Source organism: Drosophila teissieri, chromosome 2R, assembly GCF_016746235.2.
Source record: "Drosophila teissieri strain GT53w chromosome 2R, Prin_Dtei_1.1, whole genome shotgun sequence".
NCBI lineage: Eukaryota > Metazoa > Arthropoda > Insecta > Diptera > Drosophilidae > Drosophila > Drosophila teissieri.
The window spans coordinates 10359433-10382538 of record NC_053030.1 but is presented as its reverse complement, the minus strand read 5'-3'; the positions used below and the strand labels follow the sequence as shown (position 1 = coordinate 10382538).

At 41.2% G+C, this 23106-nt stretch overlaps 5 protein-coding genes across 6 annotated transcripts; 1 reads left to right on the top strand and 4 right to left on the bottom strand.

Moving 5' to 3' along the window:
• Positions 1 to 345: 345 nt before the first annotated feature.
• Positions 346 to 2031, bottom strand: LOC122613974 (dynein regulatory complex protein 10). Its single transcript, XM_043788421.1, has 4 exons — positions 1694 to 2031; positions 1041 to 1635; positions 833 to 982; positions 346 to 776 (listed from the first exon to the last, which is right to left on the bottom strand). The coding sequence occupies exons 1-4, from the start codon at positions 1695 to 1697 to the stop codon at positions 443 to 445; spliced, it is 1083 nt and encodes a 360-aa protein (XP_043644356.1). The 5' UTR covers positions 1698 to 2031; the 3' UTR covers positions 346 to 442.
• Positions 2032 to 12211: 10180 nt separating this feature from the next.
• LOC122614830 lies at positions 12212 to 12792 on the top strand. Its single transcript, XM_043789499.1, has 2 exons — positions 12212 to 12446; positions 12704 to 12792. Exons 1-2 carry the CDS (start codon positions 12212 to 12214, stop codon positions 12790 to 12792), a joined length of 324 nt encoding a protein of 107 aa, XP_043645434.1.
• Positions 12793 to 13712: 920 nt separating this feature from the next.
• On the bottom strand, positions 13713 to 14452 carry LOC122614822 (uncharacterized protein DDB_G0271670). Its single transcript, XM_043789484.1, has 2 exons — positions 14092 to 14452; positions 13713 to 13903 (listed from the first exon to the last, which is right to left on the bottom strand). Exons 1-2 carry the CDS (start codon positions 14450 to 14452, stop codon positions 13713 to 13715), a joined length of 552 nt encoding a protein of 183 aa, XP_043645419.1.
• Positions 14453 to 15603: 1151 nt separating this feature from the next.
• LOC122614686 lies at positions 15604 to 16023 on the bottom strand. 2 transcript variants are annotated; one of them, XM_043789303.1, is made up of 3 exons: positions 15935 to 16023; positions 15741 to 15880; positions 15604 to 15683 (listed from the first exon to the last, which is right to left on the bottom strand). In XM_043789303.1, exons 1-3 carry the CDS (start codon positions 16021 to 16023, stop codon positions 15604 to 15606), a joined length of 309 nt encoding a protein of 102 aa, XP_043645238.1. The 2 variants fall into 2 exon arrangements, with proteins under 2 accessions (XP_043645238.1, XP_043645237.1); XM_043789302.1 differs by having other exon boundaries at positions 15741 to 16023.
• Positions 16024 to 16477: 454 nt separating this feature from the next.
• Positions 16478 to 16852, bottom strand: LOC122614808 (uncharacterized protein DDB_G0271670). Its single transcript, XM_043789465.1, has one exon. It carries the CDS (start codon positions 16847 to 16849, stop codon positions 16478 to 16480), a length of 372 nt encoding a protein of 123 aa, XP_043645400.1. The 5' UTR covers positions 16850 to 16852.
• Between the last annotated feature and the right edge of the window lie 6254 nt (positions 16853 to 23106).

Sequence of the window (23106 nt, the reverse complement as noted above, 5' to 3'; positions counted from 1 at the left end):
GGCTCAAAATTAACCAAATAAAATAAATAACTTAAGTAACTAATTCAAGAATAACAAATTAAATAACAAATTGTATTAGAAATGCTAGAAAGTTTCAGTAAGCAAAAGTCAATTCACATTTGTGTGCAAACTCCGTGTTTTGTCAAGTGCCAAGTAAACACGATTTAATTGCGAGTAAACATTTGCCTTTTCTCTTATGGAAATATTAATTTGCATACATGGGTACTTATGCATGCTTTGTCATTTCATGCCACAAAAGCTGGCAAGCCAAACTGGCAAACAACATTTAAGCTGTAGCAAACAACTTTTTAACATGTGACAGTTTTTGAAAAATGGAAACAGGACTTAAAAGTTAGTAGTAGTAGTAGAAGGTGGGAATATATTTGTATCTCTACATATAAATGGTACAATGTAGAAACATATAGAGGTCAGGAAATGGACACTACTTTCCCTTCTTGCCCTTGCCCTTTCCCTGGCGCTTCCTCTTGCGCTGATCCTTCTTCCACTTGCGCCAGTACTTCTGGATCTTGGCCGCCGCCCGGTTCATCATGAAGATCACCAGCTTCTCCTGCTGGATGCGACGCTCCTCCTCCTCCCGCTTGACCACGATGTTCTTGTAGACGCGCTCCTCCTGTCTGTACTGGACCATGAAGTCGTCGAGGACCTTCTTGGCCGCCAGATACTGATCCTCCGCCACCAGATTCTCGCGCATCTTTTCGCCCAGGCTGGTGTCGTACTTCTTTAGCATGCTCTGCAGTTGCAGGAGCAACTTGTTTCTATTCAGGATTATCAGAATGCATACATTTGGTAGATAACTCAGAATGTAGCCTACTTTTCGTTTCGCAGCTCGTGCTCCTCGGCCAGGTGCTTCTTGGTCATCTTCTCGTAGCTTTCCCGGGCATTTACCAGCTCCTCCTCCAGTTCCTTCTGCCTCTCCATGCTGCTCTTGTGGTAACTTCGCATCGTGCGATTGCACTTTTCACTGTAAATTGGAAAATAAACGATGTATCTAGCTTATAGTACTGAAAATCGAGACATACATTTCGTTCTGAATGGCCACGTTGTTCTGCCACTTCTTGTTGGCCAGGTCCTCCTCCACCTTCATCAGATAGATGCCCTTGGCGGCGTTCTTCCACTTGCCAATCACCTTCTGGAATGCCAGGCTCGCCTTCAGGTCCTTGATTTTCTTCTGGATGTCCACATTCTGGTGATAGATGGCATGCAGCTTCCGCTCCTTGGTGATCTCGCTTCGCGAGGATCGGTGCAGATGGACATGGGCGCTCTCCAGGAGGAAGTGGAAGGCGGCCAGCAGCTTTCGATCCCGTTCGTTAAGGTTCTTCTTCAGGTTCGGAAAGAATCGGTGAATGCTATGGTTGACCAGAAAGAAGTCCACGATTCGCATGGTGGTGTGGTCGTGTGGCAGCTTGGAACGTCCACTCTGCTTGCCGAGGTGGTGGATCATGTCATCGATGGGCTCGAGGACCTCCTCATAGCAGGTGCCTTTCAGGACGCTCTTCAGCTTCTCGGGGTTCTCCAGCAGCTTCGGAATGATCATGGCTATCTTGATGCGCTCCTGGGACATCTTGAGCACGCGTTCCACTCCTTCCAGTCTCACCTGGCGTTCGGCGGTGGTATCTGGAATAAGGATATAGCTCTAACTGGCTTTAACCTATAACAATCAATTTATACCAACCCATTTTTACTTTGCAGCTTTACGGATCTTGGCTTTTATAAAAATTCTCATTGAAATATCTTCGTTTTTATACCTTTTCAATGCGGTATTTTTGTGTTTCAAGTTCTTTTAAAATGTATAAATTTAAATGCACACAGGAATTTATAGTAAACAAAATCACGAAGTTAAAGTAATCTGGTAACTAAAGCTTCCTCCATAAAATGCAGAGTATTCCACGTATTTGCATAAGCTCAACCTCTATGCTCCCTTTTTCTATAATTCCCGATTTATGATTTTGGGTTTTCTGGGTATGCCTGTGTCGAGGTCTTGTCGAGTTCTGAGTCGAGTTTGTTGAGTTTGTTATTGTTTTTAGGGATAAACAAGCATGGCTTGCTGTGTTGACCGTGTTGCCTGGTTGCAAAGCCAAAGAATATACCAAATAGAAACCCTTTCGATCGAGGGGCAACTGGAAAAAGGGGGCGTGGCGAGGGGGCGCTAAATTTGAATGGCACTTTCATGGCAATGCCTGGTAGAAACTTTTGCCAAGTGCAGTAGTCGAGCACGAAGAGGGTGGGTGGCGGGTTGGTAGGTGGTGATTGTCTGGGGGGCGGTGGGTGGTCGCCTTCAGTGGGTGGCTTTTTGCTTGTGTGTGGCCGTGTCGCATTATGTCAACTGACGTGGCATGAATGAAAGCTGCTGCAGCAAAGCAAACGAGGGAAAATGCGATGCAGAGGGGCCTGCTGGGAAAAAAGAAAACCATAAGGGCATGAAACGAACTTGTGAATGCAGAACATTGTTGTTGGGTGAGTGGGTGGTGGTGAAAAGTTCCTCGCTCAGGTGGAAAATCTACCTAATGAAACTGGCATGAAAGGGGAGCCACAGAGTGAATGTAATCTGAAAGCCCTTCGGTGCGTTCTGCCAAAAATGGGATTCACTAGTACAGTGGTCTCTCTGTACTTCCTACCTAATTTAACGTTAAATTGAATTGAATTGAATTGAAGCAAGATCAAAGCAACGTATTTTGGATACTTAAAAGAAGTAACATTCCAAGATTTAAATGGGCTAAATTAAAAGAAAGATTTGGAAAATAATGTAAAGCTTTTTTTTAAGAATTAAATGCGGGTGCGTGGTGAGGGGAGCTGGGGAGGGGTGCGTGGTGCGGGGTCTCTGAAGTCTGCATGCTGAATCTTGCACGCTTTCTAGCTTTTACAGTTCCTGAGATCTCGACGTTCATACGGACAGACGGACGGAAACTCTTCCTTCTGCGTGTTACATACTTTTCAACGAATCTAGTATACCCTACTACTCTACGAGTAAAGGATATAATAAATAAACCCAGTAGCCATTGCATAAATTAGCTAGCAAAAGTAAGCGTAGTCATTCCATTCCCATTCCGTTCTCATATCGTTTCACCATTTTTTCGTCCCAACGAAGGGTAGAGAAGGCAAACATGCAGAAAAAGGCAAGTGCCCAAAAAGGGATGAGTGGCAAAAACACTCATTTATTTCTCGGAAACACCCGGGTGTCTCGCCAAACACCCGGGTGTCTGGTAGACACTGGAGTGCCTGTGGTAGCAAAATTCCTGAAAAACGAAATATATTATGCCCAAAATCTGAAGATCGCCTCCTTTTTTGCATTCTTTTTACAGAAATTTAAACAACGCGAAATAGACTTTTCTTTTTTATATATTATATTATTTGCTTTGTTAAAAATTTTAATATTTGTTTCTATAAATGTATAGTTTTATAAAAAAAATAATAAAAAATTAAAATAAATAAAATTGTTTTAAAAAAAACAAGCGAAAAAACAATAGAAATAGAATAGTGTTAATAATGTATAAATATTATTTAATAATATATAAGATTGTTTTTGTTGAGACATTAGGTAGATCAAAACGCAAAAACATGTGCCCGACCTTTTTCTTGGGTGACGAACGCCAACAAGTAAGAAGAAGCATTCACGGCGAGGCCAAAAAGTTTTCCAGGCACCATCCCAGCCAAAAACAACAAGCGCAGCAACAAGGACAACAGCAGCAAAAACAACAACAATAGCAACAGCAAAGGCGCCGATGACAAAAATGAATGGCGAACATTTGCTGAAAACGTCGCAAAGCCTTCCCTCTTTCCTCTCTCTTTCAGGGAAAAGAATGTGCTCGCTTGTCTGCGTAAAATGCTGCAATGCGAACCAGCAGAAAAAAAGGGAAGGGCAAGATGAAAAGGAAGAAAAATAAAATTGAGCAAGAAATAATATTTGTTGTTGCCCCTGCGTTTGCTTCGTAAGAAAAGCGATGGACGATAGACGAACGAATTACTAGCCAAAAAGAGAGATGAGTGAGAAAAAGCCAAAAGAAATGACGCATAAACAAGCGGAGAGAGCAAGGAGAGAGTGTATGCAGCAAAACGTGAAAGTAAAGAGAGAGAGAACAAAAATTCAGAAAGAGAGAGAGGCGGCGCCTCAACTTATGCATCGAAATTTAAAAAGACAGGAGTAACGGGAGAGCGCCTTACAGTATGCAGCCAAATAAGGCAAGTCTGCAGAGAGAACGAGAGTCCTACTGCTCCGCATACGTAACAAATGGCCATGCAAAGTACGAAAGCAGAAAAACGCTAACGGTACTGCAAAGGAGGTGCAGTTCAAAAGCAACAATCCAAAGCCCAAACTGTTCGCTCTCGCTCTCCTGCTGGTGGCCCACATTCGCTCAGCTGAGCTCGGTTTTACCGTTAACCGATTAGAGACTTACCGCTTACCATTTACCGTTTCGGGCCGTCTGGCCCTGGCTCATTATGTCCCGTTGCCTTGGCAGTATTGTTGTATATTTTTATAGTCGTCCTCACTCGACAGTTTCCTTTTGAGTTCCATTTCTCCACTTCCCCTCCCATCCCCTCTGCACATCCACTCACATAGATTTCACAGAAATGTGGGCCCGTTATGCTCGGCCTGGCCGCATTGCAGCTATAAATTTGTTTGTGGTTCACATTTGCCTTGGAAGATTACTTTCGGCCATAGTCGTCGCGCAGAACTGGGCGGCAGAGAGGAGAGAGCAGCGGAGATACCGCGGAACAATGGACTCAAGGAAAGGGAAACGAGAAACAAGGAACGACTAACTAACTGTGCTTAATGGTGGGTGGTGGTTCGAGGCTAGGGAATGCTGGTTGGGGAATGGACTGGAATGGAATGGGGTGGAAACCCCATAAAGAACCTTTTTGAGAAAGTGTTATTATAATGCTCGGGCTGCCATCGGGAAGGTCACCAGCGGAACCTAAGATATGCCCCTGGGGCTGGTCTGCCTTTGAGCAGATGGTTTGGCGTTTTCACGATAAAATACGAATTCTGGTTGGGGTAATTCCGCTTTAAGGAAGGCAGATATAGATTTGTGTTAGGATGTGGTAGTTTGAGATGGGATTGCTTTTATTTAAAAAAGCTTGTTTTATTTATTTAATTCTTGTTTTAATTTTAACATACATTCGTTAGTTTCTCTTATTCCTATTTTAATTTTAACATACATTCGTTAGTTTCTCTTGTCGAGTTAAAGCATCCTTATGAAGGCGCTTTTCCGGGCAAACTATGGCCATGGACAGGATTATTAAGCCCCGGAGTACAATACAGTTATAGTTTCCCCTTCCACAAGTCGATTGTGCTCGGAAGGCATTCATTTACCGGGCAGGATCCATTTGGCCGGGCACCTGGTTTTGTCACCTGGGCGAGGACCAAAGGAAGCGCTCGCACTGCCAAATGAAGTGGCGCCCAGCCCAGTTGCCGCCCCATTGAATCCTGCCGCCCACCTGGACAAGTTTCTGCTGAATTTTTCATGGCTTTCTCAGGTTTTTTTTTGGTAATTTCTTTCTTTTTTTTGGATTTTCCCTGTCTTGTTTCCGTTTGGCAGTTACACTTTTGGACTGTAGTTTTGGGTCTGTTCCGAGGCAGTCTGGCATGTATTTTGAGTTGGTAATGTTTGGCACATTTTATGGAGCAACTTGCACTCAAGTTGCCCCGAGAACTTTTGGCTTTTGCTTCCGTTTGGTTTGACTTGCCAACCTTCTCTGTAATTTGAATGTTCTGAACTGTGAAGCGAGCGACAGAACAAACTGTCGTTCAGGGCCTGCAAAGAGTTAACTTGGCTAACAAAGTGTATCCAGCCAAGCCAAGCCACCGAAATCACCCAAGCTATCCAAGCCATCCAACCACCCAACCAGCCTACCCATCCACTCGACTGGGTTGTTTCAAATTTTTGTTGCTATTAGAAAAGTTTCTGTTCGCTTTGGCGAACATTTTTCCTCATTTTTTTGTAATAATTTAATAAACTATCAAAAGTTGGGAAAGATTTAGCTTTCGCTACGCTTGGAGAACAAACGAAATTGAAATTCAAGCAGCAAATTCGAATCAAGGATTCCAGGACCTTGGCAACTTTATCAAAGAGTTCTGGGCGAACAGTTTCACAAAACTTTAATTGGATCAGCTGTAGATATTGGCATTTCTTTTGGGGGCCCGTGGCAGAAATGCTAAAGTAATTACGTATTTAATACTTACAAATAATATCCAATTACAAGCATTTTTGCATTGGCTTGCAAGATTACTTTTCTGCACTTGCTTATATATTTTCATCACGCAACGTTTCTGTAGCTTTTTCTTCGTTATGTAACCTTTGCGGATACTTAATTATGATATAAGAAGGATATTTTATTTCGTACATATTCGGCACGTGCTGACTATCGCTTGGCTGGGATCATCTTCAAATATTATATTTCTTATATACTTTCTGTTTGACCAAAGTCAACAATAAACGACAAAATGACCGCACGTGCACCGGGCTTGTTTGCCAAACCTCACTTCCGTTTTCCTGCCCGCTCACATCCCGACTTCCCTGTTTAATTTGGGCCAAAAGCAGCAAATGTCCTGGCCAAAATGATTGATGACATTGCGTTGCGAAAAAAGCGAACAAATGAAATTCACTTGTTAGTGGTAAACCAAGCCGCTTACTTCCATCCAACTGATTCCTCGCGAAGCCTGCGAAAATCTCTTCAGGCCAAGTTAATAAATTGTTTACTGTATTTGTTGCATTTAGCGCCTACACAATTTGGCAAACTTTGTAATGAAGTCGCTGTGGGAGCAACCTTTATCAGGTTTCTCATCTTGTTTGCGGTACAGACAAAAATAAAATTCGAACCAAAATGCTAGTGAAATTATACTTTGCTTACTTACATAACTTTTGTAATTATTGTGTTAAAAATGGTTATGATCTCGTTTCTACTCCATTCAAAAGCTAGAACTGAAGTTTATGCATAGTTTGAAGTTCTTGGTTTTTAATGCCTTTTCTTTTGTATTAACGACATGTTCAAAGTACCGATTTTTTACTGTAGTGAACTCTGCGATTGTTCTCTGGCTTTCGTCCTTTTCCCGTTTTTGTTCTGTATGCAAGGCACGCAAATTTGTTGCCAATAAGCGACCGAAAACAATTTTTATAAGGCTTGACTGGGAAGATGACTGGGTTAGGGAGGCAGAAGGGGGGATCACAGGACTGCCAGCGGGGAGTCCTTTTTCCTATGCGTGCTGCGTGCTTTTCTGTTCTTCTGCTTTTGCTGTGCTCTGTGCCCTGTGCTCCCCGGACTTCCCGCTTTTTTGGATGAAGCCCAGGGTGAGATGGTGGCTTTGAGACCCTGGAGTTGCTTAGCTACATCGTCGCCCGGATCCGGAATGTAGGTCATGTTGGACTCTGTTTGAAGGGGCGGCCACTTCGCCAAGCGAGAGAGAGAGAAGGAGAGAGAGGTATCGCACTCACACGCTCACACGCACACACGCATAGAAGCATTTCCACCAACCAATACACAGCCAGCATTCATTATACACACACAGAATTTTCGGATGTTGGAGGGGAGTTTGACGGGGGAAATGGAGCAGGAAGGAAAGCAACACTGTTTCCCATGAATACGTTAGCCTGGTCTGTAGGTGGGCGTGGTCTACAACCTCCCATGACTCGGATATGTGCTTTATTATAATAAAAATTTCATTAGAAAATTGAATGTTGACGTGTCGCATGTGCCGCACTTCCTGATTCGCCTTACGCACTTCATTACATAAATATTGCTGTAATGTATCCTACATTTCTGCTGCATTCTGGTAGTTGCTTTTTATGGCTGTTATGGTTGACTTATAGGAAAAGGTTCAAAAAGGCTCGAAAACGTACTTTATAAACTTATTTTTACTTCCAGTACTTACAATCCTGAATATTTCCGCTTGAGTTAATGAAAAATTCCTGAAAAACAGCTAATAAGATGGTGATAATAACGCTACTACAGTTACAACTTACTCTTAATACACTATATATCATTCGATTTAGTTTAGAATTTTTATCTTACGAGATTCCATACAATGTCACGGCTTAAAAGTACCATTATCTGCGACGATTCTTTTCATCTTAAAGATCTTATTGTCTTTAAATTGCACAGCATTTACCCATTACCAATGAGTTGGAAAAGCAACCCTTTTGAAGGCAGGCTAATCATCCTTGGCCACAAACTTTTCCACTTAACTGTGTGGCCAAGGCCACGTTGCGTATACGCGATGCGGGCCAAAAGGACCGCTATCAGTCCGGCAATCCCTGTCCCAATCATCCTAGACAAATGAGGGTCCTTGTCAATATGAGTAATAGCTCATCAAAGTTTCATTTTCAAGCATTTCCTTTTTTATGATACCCCGTGCTTTGTTGTTTTTTCCCACACTTGCCGTGCATGCAAATCATGTAGAGCAGTGGGAAAATCAAATGAAATTGGGAACTTTCGACAAACCATTTAACCCAAAGCTGAAACTATGACAGAACAAAGTTTTATTTATTATGGCAGGATTCGGGGGCTGTGAAGCCCAAAGGCTTGTTATACACTATACACTGGGTTATTGACGAGCAGATATGTATATTTATGGTTGTTTGGGCTTTTTGTCACCCCAAGAGCCGAATGAAAGTTGTGACACATGCAATAATTTGATTTTGCTCGCAAATAAATCGTAAATCGCAAAGATTGGGGAATCAACAAAGTGCAAACAAGTTTTGGGGCCAGCTTTCGTTTTCGTTTTCGGTTTCATTTTCGATTTCAATTTTCAACATGCCTCCGACCAAAACACAGGACTCGCTTTTGTTGTGGGCGTAATGAGACAGAGTCCACCTCACTCCGCCCATGAAGCATGTTTTATCGATAATTCGTGAGTTCGACGCAGAAAAATCACCCACCAGCCCACCAGCCCACAGCTGAGCCACTCCACTCCATTACAGCCACCCAGAATCACCCAAGCCACCCACACCACCCAAACCACCCACGCACTCACATCCATTTAGTCGGTATAACAAACAAATGTTTTTTGTATGTGTCAGGCGCCGGTTTCCCTTATTTTCCTTTTGCCTTTTCCCTTTTCGCCTTTCCCCATATTATTATTATTTTTATATCTCTTTGTTTTTTGTTATCCAAAAATCGGTTTTTGCGGACGCTCAACTGACACGAAACTCGGTGAGTATATACATATTGGGGTAAACTGCGAAAAAATATGATCCTTAATAACAAGGCATACGAACTTCTTAGGTAGGAAATTCGTTGAAGCTTATATATTTTCGCAATAGAACTTCCTTATATTGTGCTATTCATACTTCACTTGTTGAGCATTGGATTCTTCACCAAGGAAATGTTTAGTTTTTGCAAGTGTACTCCAGCTTTCTTCAGGTTCAAACCAGAAGGTATTGACAGGAAATTGGAACCGGTGCTCCCTATTCCGGTTGATTTCTGAGCCTGGGTGTCATGTTCGTGTCGAATATGGAGACATGTGCCCAATAATCGTCCCATAAAGCTAAAAATAATACGAAATTTATTGCTGTAAATGACAAAACTAAATTTACATACGCTACATGTCCACCCATTTGATTTATTTGTTTACCTACGACGACGGGATTCTTCGCATCGATTGATTGGCATTAAGTGGGCCATTAATGGGTTATAGTTATATGGCGACTATATGTTACATGGAGGTTCACAGGCTGACTCAGCTTCATAAATAAGAAATCCTCGAAAGTAGGCTATGAAACATTAATTTTCCGGCTGGCGTTTAAAATTCATTGGTATGGTGATACTATTACCCATTAATTATACGGTATTATTATTCAATTAGCGTGACAAATATGGCTCATGCATAATGCAGTGCAATGAAAAGTGTTGGCCAAGAAAAAAGAAATGCAGCTCAAAGCATGCAAGCAAGCCGCAATGGAAAAGTCTTAAGCTTATTAATAGCAAATGAGGAAGAGTCCGGAAAAACAGCGCAAAATGACAGCGGCATGTCGGAAAGCGCATTAAGCAAGTGGAAAGTGAAAAGTGAAAAGAGAAAAATGGAAAGGGCGGACTGCTTGGAAAACAAGGCGCGAAAAAGTTAAATGGAAATGGAAAATAATTAGCAAACAACTGCAGTGAGGGGCCTTGTCTGGGCTCGCCTTGCATCATTGTTATGTTAAAAATAAACTTTTTATGGTTTTTCATTCGTTTTTATTATTATTACCCCCCTCCTTGACCTTGTGTTGTACCAAAAAGTCAGTCCAAGCTTCTGAAAGAACGACAATAGCCGCAAATAGCGATAAGCATGCCATTCGCAGGACATGCAATCATCCATTCAAAATGCTCCAACTAATTAAAGTGCATTTCCCAACCGCCATTTTCCCTGCATTTCCACCTTGGCCTAATCATTCTTAAGCTTTTGCATACTTTCGGCCGAAAGCCGCAGGCCCGTGGCATGGCAAATGCAATTTATTCAAAAAAGTAATCGTACTCGTAACCAGAGCTTAAGCTGCACTTTATCGCCGACTAAATAGAAAGAGGTCAAAGGGGAGGCTTGCGAAGGTGCGATAAAAACTGAAAAAATAACAAACGCATGCGAGCTACCAAAAACAACAGCAATCAGCAATAAAAGTATGAAATATACATGCACAAAAAAGCTGACCAGCTGAGCCACGAACTCTGTATGCCCTTTCTGACACTGCTATATGTGGCTCAGAATTAAATAGCTCACTGAACACACAAATGGCATCGAATGGCGAATGTGCTTTAATCTGGATTTTGGAGTTTACTTGGAAATGCAGTGAAATGAGCTCGTGACATGACATGCCAGCTATGGAAATGTGAGGTGGAAAATGGCAAAATGAAAAACGGTGGGCATTGTAAGTGCACTGAGGAAAACTCCCTACCAAGCGGAATGAAACTCTTCGAGAAAAGCTTCAAAAGCTATCAAGTAGAAATCAGCAAGAACATAAAAAATTATTCCATTCTATATTTCTTTTTTAAAGCCTTTCCCCTGCTATTCAATAAAATGACATTCTTTAAAACTGCACTTTTGGTGTTGAAATGTAGCTTATCCCATTGTTTGATTAATCCTTTCAGTGGCTTGATTTATGCCAGTGTTTTCTTTTAGTGAAGGTAGCTGGGGACTTGAAACTCGCATGATGGACGGACAGGCAGAAGACTGATGGTTCTGACGCATGGAGTGCGGGAAAAGCGAGTGGCAGCCACGGCGATAGGTTTTCTACTAACGAATACTCACTGCGCTGGTCCTGCCTGCGGATCCTGCCGCACCTCCCCTTCGTAATTGTATTCCTCTGGCCTATTCTGGCTCATTTTGGGCTGGGGTAATTATATAAGCTGTTTTCGGCAAGTCCACGAAATTTGTACAACAAGGTCATTTTAATGAACAAAATAACACTAATGTAAGTGAGGAAAGTTTTAATGGAATGTGTTGCAAAGTGAGATCATCCACGCTTGGATAGCTTTCCTTAAATTAAACTTTTTACTTATTAGTACCTAATTGTTTTTCCATTCATTTGTGGAAACCTTTCCCATTCATTTGTAGGTTAAACTGAAACGCACCTGCTACAATTTCTCCACAAACTGTGGTATTTATCCATCGGCTGATTGACTGAGCGCTGTCACCTTCTATTTGATCGGGCAAACATTTGGAATTGGCTTTGGCTTACTCAACACCAGATTTTGGCAAGAACAAAGCCAACAAAAAAGAAAGCTAGCTTTGGCAAGCCGAAGTTTTTATGCTCTTGTAGTGACTACGTATGAACACTTTATGACTGAAAACAATAAAGCAATGATTACGTATCTATGGCAGCTAAGTGATAAAGTCGTCTCATTTGTATTACATTAAGCCCGATATTATATATTGTGGAAAAAGTTTAAAACACTATATTCCTACTACTATATTCTCTACGACTTTTGGAAAAGTGTCATGCAAAAACAGACGGACGGATGTACAGTCGTACGTGACTATATTGACTTGGCTGTGAATGCTGATCAAGCATATATGTATATTGTGCTCTGCAAGCCTCTCACTCAAATTCATATACTCTCTGAAAGAGTATAACATAGTTTAGGGCCTCTTTTCGAATTTTACTTTCGTTAATATCAAATATTGGCCGATCGCAAACAGATGGCAAAGGTAGGTACTATAAAAACGGGTGATACATTTACTTCGAGCCAGTTAAAGATCAACCTTCAATTTCAAGCGATTGGCACTATGAAGTTCCTGGCTCTCATTGTATATGCCTTCGTGATGCTGAGTCTGGTTTCTCAGCTGGAGGCTCGGCAGCGCTTCTACTGCCTCTGGAGCACGAAAAGGACCTGTTCAAGGACCAGTCCCAGGTGCATTCGACTCCAAACGGGCGTTGATTCAACAAGTACAGCGGTATACACGTGCAAGTACTATCAAACTGATTGCCAGTACCTTCTCGACAATTGCAAGGGCAAAACAGGTAAGCTGCTTTTGATCTAACTATATTTATAACAGCTTTATATTAATAAGCTCTGAGTAATTAGATGTGCATTCATATTTAAACATTTCGTTTTATAAAGGCTTTTAATTTATTTATAAATACATATATTTTTGACCCTGAAACCCCTATTTTTGGATCTAAAAAGTGAAAGTTATTGGTTGACCATGTTTGGTTTTAGCTTAATTATTTGAAAACCCAAAAATCGTATTATTAAATATGGTATTCTTTATTTGCAGCTTATGGCCAACTTGGCACATCAGTGAATGTGCTTACGTATTGCATTACAAATAATATCGCGATTGGAGGAACTGGAGATTGCACATAAGCTAATTGTACTTATTGCTCCCTTACCCGAGTATATGAGTTTTTAATCAAAAGTTGTTCTACTTTTTAACTCTAATCCTGTCTTATTGAAGCAAGGAACTGGAGATTGCACAAAAGCTAGTTGTATTTATTGTTCCCTTATATAAGAGTTTTTAATTAAAAGTTGGTTTATTTTATAACTCTAATCCCGTCTTGTTGATGCAAGCCCTCTTCTTTTTTATTTTTGGATTTTAAGCCACAAAGTGATTAACTGAAACGTTTTTGTGGGCTTTGGCAACTGTCGTTTAGTTTTAATGGCTTTCATATCCGCATGATGTATGCTTTAACATTTTCGCTTTTTTCGCTCTTTTTTAATTGCAATCGAATAAATCGCACTACTTGACAGGGGGAAAGCGGGGGGAAAACAGTGTGAAAAGGGGGAAAACTGCGGGAAATTATGGTTACGGCCACGCAGACAAGCGAACAAGCGTACACACACATGCATGCGGACAATGTAAATTTATGGAGCATCGCTTTTTAGTTTGCAATTTTTCGCCATTTTCCTTTTTTTTTGCGTAGTGCGGATGTGAATGGCGAACGCCTGCGGATGCAATTAGAATGGCACAGTGAGCACTCTGCGCACGCACATAAATAAATGTTGGCATGCCCGAAATATAGGTCATTACGAAACGTTTCGGCAGTGAAAGTTCAAGTTATTAGCATAATTTAGGAATAAATCTCTTTAGTCTTGCTTTTATGTGATTTCACAATGCCATTGTTTTGCAGGCAAAAGTGCAAAAGACTTTAGGAAAATTTGAACTTTAGATGCAGAAACAAACTTGTTAGTTAGTTCTGTAAAATGTATTTATTCTTAAAATTCAGCATTTCATGTAGTTCAAAGAAAAGATCGATTGCTTATAGTGTAATAATATATATATCTCCTCAACCTCTGCGTATAATTATGGGCGTGACCCTCGAGGATGAGGATGATGATCCCAGAATGGAGGAGAGTATGCTGGCCAGTTGTGAGTTGGAAGTTGAGGTCGATGAGGATGATGAGAAGGTGCTGGTACAGGTGCCGGTATTGTTGACAGCTATGCTCGAACAGTTGCCCAGATTAACCACGTTCCAGCCTGTTAAAAATGTTTGAAATTTATTGTTATCTATAATTGATAAGAACTATTTTCTTTACAAAAGTTACTCCACTGCATAGCAAGACTTTCACCTATGCTAGTCTTAGATACATATGTAATTCAGATAAATATTCTGGCTATGATTCCTAAGATACTTTAGTATCTAATGGAACTCAGCTAATACTCACTTGAAACGGTTGTCCGGCAGTTGGCCCGCTCCATGAGGCACCTGTTCTTGAACCGATGACACCGGCGAGTGGAGCTCCACCGACCGCAGACATTGGAGTTGGCGTAGCAGCTTGTGGTAGTTGTCCGGCATCGGGAGGATGGAGTGGAGGTGCTACTGGAGGAGGAGCTACTGCTTCCGTTGCCCACGATGATCACGGATTTGCGGCTGGCGGAGGCACGCTTTCTCGAGGTTCCAGCTCGGGATTTCCTGGACGTGGCGGTGGCCAAAGTCCTGGCATTCGTCCTTCTCCGATTCCTTTGGGCATCGGTGGCCACGGCGATCAGAGCCAACAGCAACAGAAGCGACAAAGTCAAACGCATTTCAACATCTAATTCATTGGCGATGGCGTATTGCCACTTTTATACGCTGCAAACTTTCATCTTTCCTGGCGACCTTGGAAGATGTTTACCATCTCAATTCTTTCCATGTTCTGATGTGCAAAGAAACATATTTTTATTACCTGGTCTTTGTTCATTCCGCATATCAGTTCAGTTTGCTCGCAATTGTGTAAATATATCTTAGTTCATATAAAAAGTGAGTAAAGCAACACGTGAGCTGTTCGGAATTTTAATAAGTTTGCTGTTCAAATAAAAGGGAAGCTTCGTGTTTTCGAAAGTTTATAGAAATATACTTTTAGGCTGTCCCTTAATTGTTATTGGGTTTTTAGTTAAAAGTGGATTTCAAATTTTTCACATTTTTTATACCCGTTACTCGTGGAGTAAAAGGGTATACTAGATTCGTTGAAAAGTATGTAACAGGCAGAAGGAAGCGTTTCCGACCATATAAAATATATATATTCTTGATCAGGATCAATAGCCGAGTCGATCTGGCCATGTCCGTCCGTTTGTCCGTATGATCGTCGAGATCTCAGGAACAATATTTAGCATGCACCCCGCACCACGCACCCCGGACCACAGTCCCCGCACCACGCAGCCCAAACCACGCACCCCGCACCCGGCACCACGCAGGCCAGAAAAGCAAAACCAATATAAATAAAATAGAACAATGGTGTATTGACTCTCCAACTCGTAAAGTATTTAACTAATTCAGATATCAACAAAGAACTAAGTCCCAGATTGAAAGGGAACCCCGGACCTCGGACACCAGACCACGCACCCATTTTTTCACATGTTTGTTAGTTAGAGTAACGGGTATCAGATAGTCGGGGAACTCGACTATAGCGCTCTCTCTTGTTTTTGATTTATTTGTTAATCGACACCATGTTCGGTTTTTATTTTCAAAATCCATCTTTCTGATATTAAATATTTTCTGAATTCGATATATGTATTTTTAAGCGTATTATCTATTCTGTGTCTGTATATACTGAATACACAATTTAATTCACAATTGACAGTCTACTAAAGTTTTACCCTTAGTTGCTTTTTAGTTTAAGCATTAAATTAAAAGGTTGGTCTAGTTCTTTAAGAAATAGTCAACAGCTTTGTTAAAGTTTTTCTAAGGCTTTAAGGCACTAGGATTGCCCACTTCCGCAGGGTCGCACGACATCGATGGGCAAGCCACGACAGAGGACCAGGTCGACCTTGCGATAGACTGCAATGGAAATGGTTAATAAGGGATATGGACCCCCTGTCCTGTAGTTTCACTCACACTTTTTGGAGCCACAGTTGCTCAGTTGGCGTTGGCAGTCGTTCTTGAAAGCCTGGCAAATGTTGGCTCTTCCCAGGCGACCGCAGGTCTTCGTGGAGGAGGAGCAATTCTTCTGGACACTTCGACGGCAGGCCTGGGACCTGCGAGACTTAGTTTTAGAACGGGTCAGGGAGATACCAACTGGAGAGTCGAACCCTTCCTCGGAGGAGCTGCTATTGCTGCCGGAGACGTTCAGAATGAAGACCGTCGCCAGGATGACACACACTATCAATGAAGCTTTCATCTTGCTTTCAACTAATTTAAATGCACTCTACTCATCTCGGCTTTTATACCACACCTACCTTGTTTGTATCGCGAAAAAAGGAAAACAGTTCGTTCTACTTTAATACATATAATGCAAATTAACAGCTGAGCTAACAAGTATTTATAATTTGCATTGGATTTTTGGTCTCTAACCTTGAGTCTATAGCTACCGTATTATACTGTTCATCTATAATTTTGAAAAGCAAAACCAATATAAATAAGGTAGAACAATGGTGTATTGACTCTCCAAGTCGTAAAGTATTTAACGAATTCAGATATCAACAAAGAATTCAGTCCCAGATTGAAAGGGAAGCTTAAATTTAAAGAAATTGATATAACAATGATATATTTGTGAGAAGATGCCAAATTATTTCGATGTTTAATTTAAACGTAATAGATTAAAGATATTTTATTTTCATGAACAGCAACACAGATCAGCCCCTGCGTATGATAATGGGTACAACGTTTGAGGACGAGGACGAGGATGAGGAGGAGGACGACGATCCTCCGCAGGTTCCACGGGAACCCACGCTGATCCCGGAGCACTGGGACAGACTGACCGCCGTGTAGGTGGTGGAGCCCACGCAGGACTCGTATCGCAGGGTGCAGCTGTTCTTGAAGCGATTGCACAGATTGGAGCGTCCATAGCGGCCACAGGCGTTCGTGCTGGAGTTCCAGTTGCAGTTCCGCAGGACACAGATCTTGGGTGAGGAGCTGCTGGTACTGCTGCTACTGCTGTTGGCCAGGACCACACAGGCGAACGACAGGATAAACAGGACTGTCGACAGACGCAGAGGGCTCTTCATTTTGCTTGGCGTTTAATCGTGATCTTAACTGGCATTTCACTGCGCAGCCGGAACTATTTATAGTCACTCGACTTTCCAGGTTTCGACCCAGTGAGTTTGGCCAAGACCACAGCACCTGTGCACACATTGAAATGGATAGTAAGAGTTTGGCATTTGGCATTGGCAGATGAACAGAACGCCTTGGGAGCTAGTGGTCCATTGCCATTGGTTTACGCACGTTGCCAATGGATTAAAGTAGCAAGATGTTGGTCAAGTACTTAACTGAATCTACCTTCAGATGTCCAACAGATTATTAGTAGTACTAGTAAAGCTGGCACTTGTAGTGCAAAGACTCGAGCAGCCAGATCTTTTTCTTTGCCTAAATAAAAGATTCCAAATTTTGTCTTCCATAGCCGAGTATTTTTTCACACTCCTCCCAAAATTATGCAACTTATAGATACACAGATTCGTATCTTTACACATCTTCATACACGTAATTTACAATTTCTTACATTTTCTTTACGTCACATTAATTTGTTTTATTTATAATACCTTAATAATACTATAATAGTTGTTAATAATAATATACATAATATACATGGTTTTTCGTTTAATTGGGCTTGATTTAATTTTGAACATGATCATACTGAATGAATCTGATAATTAGACGCAATTGCTGTTTTTATTGAGCTCTGTTGGTTTTTTGATTCCACTTAGAAGTGCGTGAAGCACAATACAGCAAAAACTATTGAAAGTATTCGGTTCATGTGCACTGTGTACTTTTTGCTCTGTGCGGCCGAGTGCTTTGTTGTATTTCTGATCGCCTTTTGTTTGTTTACTTATTCCATAAACGCAGTTTTATTAAATGCCGTCGACGGCATTGTTAAGTGGCTTTTGGTCAAGGCCGAAAATCAGTTTCGTTAATTGGCTTGGGATTGATTTTCTGAAGAGCACTTACATTAAACCACTTCTTGGCTTCATTTTTGGAGTTACTTGAAAGAATATGAGTGGATTTCTAAGCGCAATCAGTGAAGTATTTATGCAAAGAAACCGTTTAGAGCTGCCAATTTGCGGGCCGGAGTAATAATGCAAATTTATGTATGCATTTTGTGAGCAATTTCGTGTGTGCGTGACGCCCAGTGCTTACCATTTTGGCCTCCGGGCTCCGAGCCAAGTCAAGCATCCATTTGGGCCAGCAATTAGTGGCCCGTTGAATCGATAACCCGTCCAAGTCATCATATTCATATCGCAGAATTCTGCTTGCCTGGCCAACTATGTCAACTATGTCAACTGTGCATAATGTGTGGGTTGTGAAAAGTTTGCCACACTTTCTATTGATTTGATGTGAGTTCACCTTTTGAATGAATCGCCGCGTAAATGGAGTGTGATTGAGTGCTGGCTGCATTAACTTAAATTAAGTGCAGTAGACATTCTGGCCTTAAGTAGTGCTTCTGATGCGATAAAATACAAATATCTGACTATGAATTTGTTGTTTATAGTATAAATAACTTTAAGCATAACATTTAACAGACTAACAAAAATGTGAAAAGGTATTAAAACAGCATCAAAACGATCGACTCGGAAACGCTTCCTTCAACCTGGTAGAAACTTTTCAACGAATCCAGTATCCCTACTCTACAGTATTATCAAATACAATCGATTTGTTCTAACATTTTAAACATTCTTACAAATTTAATCATTTTTAAGATTTTTACACATTCAATTTTTTACACATAACAATACATAAGCGTACTTTAATTTATAATCACCCTTACTGCTGGGTTCTTTATTCACCTTAAATTTTATCCCTTATTAAAAGGCCCCCAATTTCCAAAGTACAAACATAAAACGTGCAAATGAAAACGAAATGACCAAGCATTGCCGATACTTACTACTACTTTATTAGAATTGTTACTATATTATTATTCCCAAACGGGTGGTTTTTGCCAATTTCACTGAATAAATTTCGCAGTCATTTGATTGAATTTGATTAGAGGGAGCTGAATTCCTGGACCTTATGTACAGCCCATAAAGTATATTTGCAGTGACGCCTTCGGTTTTTCGCATGGAATTTTTGCCAGTTTCGAGTGTTTTGAAGGTCGTTGATAAGCTCAGCAGCAGATAAAGTCCGCGTGAACTAGAAATTTTCGACACACTTCCTCTCAACTCACTAATCGCTTATCTTATACGACCAATTCGATCCAACCTTGTCTGTTTTAAAGGAAACCTTTCTCTCAACCTAAAACTTTTTTATTATAGTTGTGTTATTCTTGTGCAATAGCTTAATTTTAACCATTAATTTACCAACTTCATTTGTATTTTTATAAATTGAAAACGATATTTATTAATTTAAAAATGTTCCGATTTGCATTTCCTATATTTCCATAAATTTTTAACCAATTTGGAAGGGCGCCTGTCCCAATGCTACTTTCGGACAAGGAACAAGCGAACACCAGTTTGATGCAACATTTGTGACCAAACAGCAAACCAATAAGGTAATCAGGAACAACTAAAGGATAAAAACACTTAATGCTTGAATAATATTTAGCAAAACAATTCACTCACTTGTAGTTTCATCGTGATGGCTCTTCTTTCAACTGAGGTCGATTCTGAAGCTCGGCTTCTTAAACACCTAATCTCAAAAGAGCACACTAACAAAATTCAAGTGTCTCGCGAGCAATCGATTTTCTATGTTCTTATCGGTATGTTCTCTTGTTTGATATGAAAAACCAGAGAGAACGCTGTAGTCGAGTTCCCCGACTTTCAACGAATCTAGTATACCCTTTTACTCTACCAGTAACGGGTATAATCATATCGGTTTTATTTTACTAAAGTAAACCCATAGCTACTGATTGACATACAGAAATGTGTAAGCCCATATTGAAGTGATTTTTCCCTCAGGGAGCGCCATGATTCGTTTCGGGCACTTTTAATGAAGCTACTGGCCATTAATCAATTCGCGGGACTTTATTATGCTATAGCCTCTAACCGGAAGATTATATAATGCGATCCAGTGGCATCCCGAATCGGATCATATTAATAAGCCATTTCGATGAGCACAAAGGCAGCAGCAGACACTTCGGATAAAAACAGAAATGAAGTACACAGAGACAAAAATCGGAGTGCGTAGTGGTGAAGAGTTGTGGCCTGAAGATGCCACTTGACGTTGCGGCCAACGGGTTTGGTTTTCGCTTTTTGTCGCATTGCAGGAAGTTGCAAGTTGACATCGAGCTGGCCGCATTTGGCAATGCCACTACCGCTGGATTGATGACGATGATGAGATGCTACAGGGTATGCTGGGGTATATAGGACTCCTACTATTTGGACGACCAAATTCGATAGGAATTACGCAACATGACATGGCGTAATATGAAAACCCAAACATTGTCGGATTTATATCATTGTTTTAGAAGTAACTAGCATATTAGGATTTTCAGGCGTACTATAACATACAATGACGTCAGCAAACGTACCCGCCGCTAGATGGCGCCTGAGAAGAAATTGATTTTTTTGTTAGTTTAGAAACGGTCTTCAACTGAAACCGAAACTCAATTAAAACTTAACTGTATTTGCGAACTTTTTATGTGTACTACTAGAGAATGGAAACACAAACTTTTGATGGCCCAAAATTCAGTTTGGCCAATTCCGTGCGGTGGCAAAACCATTGAAATGGTAGTGGTAAAAACAGTTTAGTGCACATTAATTGACCCATGATAGTGAAAATGCAATATAATTGGTGGTGAAGTGGGTATCTATTGCTTTGCATTTGAAAGTGCTGCGACTGCTGCCGTCAACGGATCTCCCACTTGACGGCTGTCGCAATCAAATCAAAATTATTTAATTCGGATGCGGCAAATGAATTTGCAGCCGGCAAATTCACGACTCCCGTGATGCTGCCAATGCGGCAATCGCCGGGGACTGCCACTGCGACTGCGCCCCCGTTTAACAGTAGATCGCCAGCAACAACAAAACTTTCACTTTCGGCCGCCTTTAGCTGCGTCTCGTTTCATTTTGGCCAAGTCCGTCCGTCCGTCTGTCCGTTCGTCCGTCTGTCCGTTTGTCCGCTTGTCTGCTTTCTGTTTCTGTTTTCGGGCAGGTCAGTTTCGGCCCGATTAGTGGAAGTTGGTAGCATACTGTAGTTAACTAACTGCTTCGGCTTCGATTCGCTGGATGGTTGAGTGCATTTTCGATTTGGTCTCTCTCCTGTAATCAGTGGGCTCTTGTTGTTGTCCAAGAAAATGTTGTAATATAATTTTAATTTGTACCCAGAAATGATTGCCAATTGCCGCTGCCTAATGCTGATTATACAATCTTATTTTTTTCCTTCGTTTTCATTTTCCTCAAACGAAAGTGTTTCGAGCGCTCAAAGCGCGCCTAATACTTAGCCCACACAGATTTGAAACACACAATCTGTGTAATTATTTTCCCGAGTCTTTTGGCCCGCCCTGCACCATTAGATTTTCGGATGCGATTGACCTGGGGCGGATCCGCGAGCAGGGGCATTTAGCGTGTCCATAACCGATGGGTAGGCCCCACATCGAGGCTCCGATGTCTTTGAGCCAGCCCAACTCGGAACGTAAACATGGCTTGTTGATAGCCCAAAGCCAAATATATGGGCACTGGGGCTAAAAGCTACGTTGCCCATTACAACTATCATGATTTGTTCCATAATTATAATAAACATACAAACCACAGATTCAATATTAAATAAGAAGGGAAATAAGAATTATAATAAACATACAATCCATAGTTTCAATATTAAATAAGAAATTTATACTTGTTCGCATAAGAATATTGCGATAAATGGTTAGTAATACATTAAATTCATAGATAATAAACGATGGTACCAACATTTTCTTGCCGTGTAACTGGGCCTGTGGACTTGAGCCCCGAGGAAATCCCAGCAACAAAGCCAAAACGAAGCGCGCATGCGTGAGGTCGGCGGCGCGCTTGAATGTCAAACGGTTCAGTGCTCTAATGAGAGCCTCCGAGCCGGATCCCCTGCCCCGAGAAACGAAATAAGTCGAGGAAAACCAGAGAGCCCTGTCGAAGATTGGTCAATTGGATCTGGCCAAGAGGCGGTGAACGGCTGGCCAAATCTGCTCGCTATTTGGCCACTGACTTGTACTTGTCGCAATCGTGTGGCAAGAAGAATGACCAAAACAAGACACATTTTCAGCCTGTCCGATTTTACAACTCATTGCGATAGAGGCGGCGACGCAGATATTGCCACGGTAATTAATGCGATTTCTGCTCGAAGCTAATTAAGCTTGTGGCTCTGTTGGGCAGACACCGTGATAAAAAGTTAACATTGATCGGGAGATTACTTGAGTTTTAACTAATTAGTTGGGATGGGGAGGTAGAAACTTGGAATGACCTGACCAACAGTAATACCATTTGGTATAATTTACGTTATACATATATATATTGTATCTTTGTATCTGTGCAGGTGCGCAGGTGAGGCTGGATGAAATAGGTTCTCACAGCACCTGCTCTTTGCAACATGTTTGAAATCGAACTTGGCCGATGCAGTGACCCCAGAAATTTTACTGCTGTCTTGCATGCAAATTGAGCGATTGTTGCTTTTGCCTTTTAATTATGTTTCTGTGAAGCTTTTTTTTCGTTTTTTTGTTGCTTTGTGGTTTCCCTTAACCAGCCGCGTCTGGCTGCCAAATTTGTGCGTTTAACGGTGTTCGTTTCTGTCGGAGTGGCCGACAATCGTTATGGCCATCTATAGCTGCAAAGCCTCGAAATGCCACAAGAACCCAATGTATGGACGTGTCCAGTTTGCTAATTGCCACACAAAATCATTCACTCTTTGTCTTTTGTAGGCCACTATTCTGCGATTGCAAAACTTTGGCAGGCGGAGGAATCGGAAACGGAATATCAATAAATATATTTTTATTACAGGGACATTCGTCGAACGTTTTTTCTTTAGGTAAAGAAACGAATTTTCCCTTTCCATTTTCCCATATATCTAAAAATAATTAAAATTTTAGCAGTAGCCTTTTATTTATTCGCTAACGTTAATGATAAATGCTGCAAATGGAGCGTTTTTTATGAGCAACTCTATAAAGAATGGTATCAATCACCTTTAGTATTCGCCCCAACACTTGCCCATAGATGTGAGATAACGATTTGTTTAAAATTCCTCTCTTAAGTGCTAATCAAAGCAAATTAAAATTTGCATAAGCCCAAAACGATTTCCTTGTATTCGATTCTACCGATCGCAGCTGCGACTTCATGGAAAAGGTGTTTGGACTGCAGCGATTTGGTCA